Source organism: Miscanthus floridulus, chromosome 17 (genome assembly GCF_019320115.1).
Source record: "Miscanthus floridulus cultivar M001 chromosome 17, ASM1932011v1, whole genome shotgun sequence".
NCBI classification, from domain to species: domain Eukaryota; kingdom Viridiplantae; phylum Streptophyta; class Magnoliopsida; order Poales; family Poaceae; genus Miscanthus; species Miscanthus floridulus.
Window position 1 is genome coordinate 107,215,677 of NC_089596.1, and position 6,857 is coordinate 107,222,533.

The 6,857-nt window shown below is 44.3% G+C and overlaps 2 protein-coding genes across 4 annotated transcripts; both read right to left on the minus strand.

Moving 5' to 3' along the window:
- Window positions 1-607: 607 nt before the first annotated feature.
- Window positions 608-4,522, minus strand: LOC136518429 (uncharacterized). Of its 3 annotated transcripts, none has more exons than XM_066512086.1 (10): window positions 4,262-4,522; window positions 4,093-4,131; window positions 3,948-4,002; window positions 3,804-3,854; window positions 3,571-3,700; window positions 3,395-3,461; window positions 2,321-2,625; window positions 1,082-2,176; window positions 917-997; window positions 608-814 (listed from the first exon to the last, which is right to left on the minus strand). In XM_066512086.1, exons 1-10 carry the CDS (start codon window positions 4,284-4,286, stop codon window positions 755-757), a joined length of 1,908 nt encoding a protein of 635 aa, XP_066368183.1. In that variant the 5' UTR covers window positions 4,287-4,522; the 3' UTR covers window positions 608-754. The 3 variants fall into 3 exon arrangements, with proteins under 3 accessions (XP_066368183.1, XP_066368182.1, XP_066368184.1); XM_066512085.1 differs by having other exon boundaries at window positions 3,571-3,701; window positions 3,781-3,854; XM_066512087.1 differs by lacking the exons at window positions 3,804-3,854; window positions 4,262-4,522 and having other exon boundaries at window positions 3,571-3,701.
- A 146-nt stretch (window positions 4,523-4,668) lies between these two features.
- Window positions 4,669-6,408, minus strand: LOC136518432 (uncharacterized). The gene is made up of 2 exons (XM_066512091.1): window positions 6,132-6,408; window positions 4,669-5,178 (listed from the first exon to the last, which is right to left on the minus strand). The coding sequence occupies exons 1-2, from the start codon at window positions 6,265-6,267 to the stop codon at window positions 4,895-4,897; spliced, it is 420 nt and encodes a 139-aa protein (XP_066368188.1). The 5' UTR covers window positions 6,268-6,408; the 3' UTR covers window positions 4,669-4,894.
- Between the last annotated feature and the right edge of the window lie 449 nt (window positions 6,409-6,857).

Genomic DNA, 6,857 nt, shown 5'->3' on the forward strand with positions numbered 1-6,857 from the left:
CAAAATTCTTAATTAGCGCACTTTCTAGGTCACCCGTCTTAAATTCACGTCATCTGGTAAAAAACATTTTACATTACATATGCAACGCCAGCGTCAACATCTCTGCCATCAGCCCATCAAGCCACACTTGTCAATGCCTAGATCGTCAAAATTTAGACCAAAGCAGTAAATCAGTGGTGCTTCATTTCTTGGCCAATGTTTAGCCAAGCATGCGTCCAATAATATAGTTTTCGTTAATGAACTGGAAATTCATTGTTAATAAACCGAGAATAATAATAGGAGTTAGCGTTTAGGTGAAAACCATAAATCATTCGCCCTGTTCGTTTGGGCTTATTTGGCTGATAAGCCATGGTTGAAAGTACTGTTGGCTGATTTGGTATACCGTTCGTTGGCTGAAAAAGTACGGCTTATAAACCAAACAAGCCCAAACAAACAGGACGATTTTCTCTTAACTTCGTGCACGTTGAATAACTAAAGACCTCAACGCTTTGTGCAGCCTAACTCAAAAGTCATGACAAACATAATTTGACATTTTAAAAATCGCCACACATAAGTATGTTTTTTTTTACCAAATTAGCGGTACCATTTCCAAAATTTGAATCAAGTGTTGCACTCAAAACTTTGCAATTATATAGCTAATGTACTAATGTGAGCTCTGTATGCAAAATCTGGCCATCGTCCTCCTATAGGTATAGAAATTTGCAGTAAAAAAAAGATAAATTAATGGCAGCGGCACTGCTTGACACAAAGATTTTCATCTGTTGTTGAAGAACATAGCCCCGCAAGCTATCACCACAATTGCAGCACGTACTCCCTGCGCACATCAGATAACATTCATAATGAGTACAAGTTCATCATCTTTTCCTGGCTAAAACTAACAGCAAACTCTATCAGAAACAAACTTCCCATGACTCGCCTGATTTATCAGCCACCCGTTTATCATCGGGAAACCACCGCTTCGAGTTTGAGCAGCGGCAATGGATTCGTCGCTTTTGTTCTGCTTCACAAATTAGACACCAGGTCACAAAAGTTAGGAGCAAACTTCTCAGTAATAACACTAACATGACAGTTGCTTCCATACCTCTTGGATATCTTCCTGTACATGCTGGCTTTTGCCAGTGTGTTGGATATGAGCAAGCGAGTTCAGAAGCTCAAGTTCAAGGAGGTCTTTTAGTTGTTTGCTCGCGCTTGTGACACAAATGTGTGGGTGTATCCAGGTGCTTGATGTTGCAACCAGATAGTTCAAGGGACGCTCAACGTAGTCTCTTGAGTGCATCTGCTCCGCCGAATAGGAGGGACCAATGGAGCGCTGATGCTTTGCTTGGGGTCTCCTCTTAGTTCTGATCAGCTCGTTTTCTCTCAGATTTTGCTTGCTTGCTCCGTCTCGACTACCAGATCTACGGCCTGTTCTGCTTTCAGTTGTTTTTGGCATCCCAGTCTGTACAGGTGCCCTCGTTTTTATATGCTGAGACGAAACGGTTTTTCCTGACCTGTAATTTGAAGCTTTATGATCATCATCAAAAGGGATGACTGTTTTGCCTGCCTGCGCGCTGCCTGAGTCGGTGGGTGTGGGTGATACACCAGTTTCAGAACTATGGCTTCTTTTGCTTTCGGTAGTTTTTGGCATCCCAGTTTGTACAGGTGCACTCGTTTTTATATGCTGAGACGAAACGGTTTTCCCTGACCTGTAATTTGAAGCTTTATGATCATCAAAAGGGGTGACTGTTTTGCCTGCCTGCGTGCTGCCTGAGTCGGTGGGTGTGGGTGATACACCAGTTTCAGAACTACGGCTTCTTCTGCTTTCAGTTGTTTTCGGCATCCCAGTTTGTACAGGTTCACTCGTTTTTATATGCTGAGACGAAACGGTTTTTCCTGACCTGTAATTTGAAGCTTTATGATCATCAAAAGGGATGACTGTTTTGTCTGCCGGTGTGCTGCCTGAGTCGGTGGGTGTGGGTGATACACCAGTTTCAGAACTACGGCTTCTGCTGCTTTCAGTTGTTTTTGGCATCCCAGTTTGTACAGGTTCACTCGTTTTTATATGCTGAGACGAAACGGTTTTCCCTGACCTGTAATTTGAAGCTTTATGATCATCAAAAGGGATTACTGTTTTGCCTGCCTGTGTGCTGCCTGAGTCGGTGGTTGTGGGTGATACATCAGTTTCTGAAATGATACCCTGCAGGTCCAGGGAGGACAGAGTTACCATATACGTATTTCACATCAACCAATCATATTTGGCTAACACTACTAGAGACAACAGATGGCATGTTCCTGATAAATGAAGGTGATTTGTTTTAAAATGTTTGGATGAAAAACAAACCTGTGGGGTGGTGCCTCCAAAGGTACTTATCATCTTCCTCACCGAACTACTTGATTTGCTCTCTGGTATAGTGTTCCCTTTCTTGGAGCCACTGGGATCTTCCAAGCTTAAGGTGTCTCTAACACCCCTTTGCAGCAACGAGTCTCCTGAGGCCTTCTTAAACCGTGGATCCACATTTATTCCAGATAACACAGCCCTCTCTTGCAAATCATCCAGTGACAAACTCTTCCGAAGCTTAGATCGTTCAGCTCCTTTGCTTTGAATGTTGGAAATCTTCTCTATGAGCCGTTTAGACAATGGGCTGTCTAACAAGTTTGGAAGTTGTCGATAAGAACTAGAAAACAGAATTACCAATATTCTCCATATCAACTATGCACTCGATTAGTTACTACATTTTACATTCCATTTATTTGAAGAGTGAGGCATGCACTGACATATTGATGGATCATATGCAAACAGTTAAATGGCTAAACCACTAAGTTTCTAATGAAATCCACACTGACACCACATGTGTGGGCCACTGTTCTACTTGAAGCCTGTGTACAACATCAAGGGAATTAAAAGAAATACTAACAGATGGACCTTATGTTATTAGCCTATTTGGAGACAAATGAACACCATGACACCACATCTAGTCTGATTAGTCTATAACATGAAAGCATATCGTTTGTGCAACAGATCTCCAACTGGTTGCTTGCAACTAACAAAAATGAAAATGTGACCAACCTAGGAGGAACTAGGCGATTTTTCATTATTAACAAAGAAATAAGATACCCAAGTTCGAGTAGAAGAGGACTTGAACCTGCACCCAACCAGTTGAGCTAGGTTCACTTTCTGTTGCTTGCGTCTAACATAAGACACAATTGAATAAGCAAACATTCACAACCACAATTTTAGACTTCTCCTAGTGAGGTAGGCTTCTCCTAGTGTTTTAGCATTCAAAATTTAGTATAAATTTTCCCTACTAAATGCCTCCTAGTGAGATTCTCATGTGCTATGAGTAGTGGTAGTGTTTTATTACTACTTAAAAACACTAGGAGAAGTCCACCATTTTGGTTGTGATTACTAGTTTACCTGGAAAATTGAGTTCATTGCCATCCCCAAGCAGCTCTTGTTGTTTCCTTTTCATTGCAGAATTTCTCTAAATAAATAGTACAAGACAAGTTATATACATTACTTTATATTATTGAAATTATCAAGAAATTTGCCCCTGGAGTTTTAACAAGGCATCCCAGAAGGAGCCATCTTACCATTTCTTGGATTCGCTTGCGGTCATCATCATTGAGTAAGAACTGAACCTGAAGAATTATTTTCCCTCCACTATCAAGAGTAAATACTGCATCCATAGTTCCTGACTCCACAATTGCTTTTGTCTTCAGCTCTGTGGTGATTTTGAAAACATATAAATTAATAGATGTTGGTAAGTACAAAAAGAACGGTATATAACCAGCTAAAAAAACCTGATTTCGATATCAATTCCTTGTCTGCATTGTACAGCATTATTACCATACTCTCCCGAAGTGATGTAACAGGGCTGCACACCACACATATATTTGGTTGTGATGAAAATAAATGAATGATGCACTAGTCAAATATCAATTAATGGAATATATGAAAATGAGCTTACAAAGATAAATCATCTTGTTCTATGTTCCCACTGTATTCTCTTTTGCCCACAGCGACTGCATCGAAAATGTAATTTACATATAATACAGAAAATTAGCAAATGGAAAGCAAAACGAGGAAAGAAAGTAGAATTCGGAGATTCAAACCTTGCAAGAACAGAGGGGTGATGACTGGTGGTTGAGTGGCTGCATAGTAAAAAGGAAAATGAAAAAAGAAAAGGAGCACAATCAGTTCTTGCTTCCAACAGAACAATACGAGAATTTTTTTTAGATTTTCAAGTAAAACATAGTTATGAATGATAGGACAAGAAATTGCCTGATATGTGGATGCTTCCAGGCATTCTTTTCTGAATTCCTGCTTGGTGCTGCACAGAAGCCCTACAATGCTAATCTTCTAGAGCATAGAGAAGAAGATACACCAGCTAGTGGATGTTGTTTGGGCAAGCTGGACTTGTGGCTGGCTATCCATAGCCACTGGGTCTCTTGGGACCACAGGAAGAGTTAAAGTTTGGCTCCTTCTGTTGCTATCAAAAGACATACACCCACAAATTGTGAAGAGAACACCACATGGTTTGCATTAAGTGGTTAAGAATATTCTGAATAGGATTGGGGCCCAGTTGCAGTCTCAGCAATATGTTACATGGCATTCGATGGGCTTACTCATCACCTGAGAACCACAGAACATAAATGTCAACAGAACAAATCGCGGATGGAACAAAATAATTTCACACAGAAGTTTTTTTTTTCTTTTTAAGTCTTGAAGAATCTCTAGAGCTAATGCACACAATACTAGTTTGCATCCACACAACCTTTGGATCGAGGAGGCTAAATCATGGAGACATCAGTTTACAAGATAGCACAGTACTGTGCTTGTACACAATCCAATCAGGCCCAACCACCTTCCTGGTGGAACACTAGACACAAAAGATCCAAAAGACAACTGGTGAGCTCATAAGCTCGGGAGGGATCCTGCTCGGATGAACTCCTTGAGAAGGGCCTTCTCCTCATCAAGTTTCTTCTTCTCGGCAGCATTGTGTGGCTTGATCTTCCGCTTCTCTTCCAGCATCCATTTGTAGAGCTTGCGCTGGTCATCTTCAGGGATTGGTGGGAGCTCCTTTCTGGGCACAGAGACTGGTTCGGCAGGCTTCCCAGAAGTTGCAGCAGATGCAGTAGCAGGATCAGTGGTTGAGTCCTTTCCTGAGTCCTTTTTGTAGCTCCGCACGAGTACATAAGCTACATGTTATAGAAAGAATTCAGTAAACCAACCCATCTAAAGATTTGATTTGAGCAAGCAGCCAAGCACAACCTTCAGAACTGGAAACAACAGCATCCCAGCACTTAAGTCTAGTGCATATTTATCTCTTTGATGAAAGAAACATGCTAGCGTAATCATGAACAAAACATCTGCGCGTTCATAATTGGCGAGTGTAACCCAAGACCTGAGTCATGCTTTTGTCAGATCAATTGAAAGCATTTGAGCCACATTTGGAACACCAGATAACACCACTATGATCAGGTTTCTGTTTGTGGAAAAAAATGGAGTATGATCGGCCCACTATATACGTTGCTATACTAAACACATCACCTTCAATTATGGTTGCATCTCATTTTTACAGGTTCTTCATTGCTTTCTACAGTACCATATTCTAAGCAGAAAGAAAGCTCAGCCTACACTGTAGGGGGTAACCAACGCTAACTGCTGATTGATTATGAAGCCAAGTAACTAGAAAAGTGATTCTGGTACATAATTAAGTGGGTGGAGTAGCAACCACATGCGAAAATCGAAGTCGCTAGCAGGAACTTGCTGGGTCAAAACTCAAAATGTAGAATCAGCCACTACAGCCAGCAAGTAGAGCACCAGTCAATAAAAAAAAAACCAGGAGAGCAGCTCGTAATCCATAACGCCTAAGCACGTTGCTGCTTTTCTCACTAGAATTGGATCCAAAATAAGATCTCACAAGCGGATCTTAGATAGAGCAGACTCCGAGGACAATTACGCAGCGGCACTCAAACCTAGTCAGACTGGCACGGGCAAACACCAAACGGGTGGGATTGCTCCTAACACGGCATCTTATGGGTACCAAACAGCGAGAAATCGCGGGATGCAGCCCAAATCTAGTGACCCCAAAGCGAAGCGAACTGATGAGCGAGGGAGGGAGGGGGAGGGGGAGTGGAGGCAAGCTGACCTCCGACAAAGAGGTTGGCGGCTAGGAGGAAAGGGAGCATGCGGCGCATGAAGCCCTTCCTCGCCTCGGGCGGCGGCGGAGGTGGGGGCGGGGGCTGGGGCGGTCCGGCGGGCTTGGGCTTGCCGTGGGCGGCCATCCGGTGGAGAGTAGACCTTCTTCTGTGTTCGGGGCGAGGGCGACCGCCGAAACCAAGTTGCCCTCTCGTCTCACGTGACCTCAAGGCAATCTCCCACGGGGAGCGCCGGCGCCCGGACGTCCGACGGTCCGATAGCTTGGCTGAAATGCTCCTCCTTGTAATGTCGTTTTAAGATTTAAGTCTACTTTTAATATTTTTCATCTAAAATTTTAGTCTGAATGGACCATTTTGTCCCTAAGCTCATTGACCCCTGCCCTCTCATCTCTCCCCCCCTCGTTCTCTCGCTCCTGTCGCCTCCCCTTCCTCTCTCCCTCTCCCTCTCCCTCTCTCTCCCGAGGTGGCGGCGGGCCCCGAACGCGGCGGCCTCCCTGCGCTGCGCGTGGCCGTGGGCCCCGGCGGCGGGTGAGCCCGGCTCGGCGTGGCGCGCCGCTGTCGCGCCGCCTCTCTCTCTCTTCCCCCTCTCCCGGTGTGCAGGCGCACCATACGGGCCCGCAGCGCTAGCCGTCCTCCGGCGAGGTGGTGCGCCGCGGCGGCGGTGGCGCAACGCGGGCGCCCCCCCCCCCCCCCTCTCCCTCTCCCTCCGTCTCGAT

Excerpts from the sequence above, each read along its gene's own strand:
- LOC136518432 (XM_066512091.1), bottom strand. The coding sequence starts at position 6,267 with ATGGCCGCCCACGGCAAGCCCAAGCCCGCCGGACCGCCCCAGCCCCCG. Across the intron at positions 5,179-6,131 it reads CGCCAACCTCTTTGTCGGAG|CTTATGTACTCGTGCGGAGC; the intron begins GTCAGCTTGCCT and ends TATAACATGTAG.
- LOC136518429 (XM_066512085.1), bottom strand. The coding sequence starts at position 4,286 with ATGCCTGGAAGCATCCACATATCAG. Across the intron at positions 4,132-4,261 it reads TGGAAGCATCCACATATCAG|CCACTCAACCACCAGTCATC; the intron begins GCAATTTCTTGT and ends TTTACTATGCAG. Across the intron at positions 2,626-3,394 it reads CAATGAACTCAATTTTCCAG|ACAGCCCATTGTCTAAACGG; the intron begins GTAAACTAGTAA and ends CAAACTTGTTAG.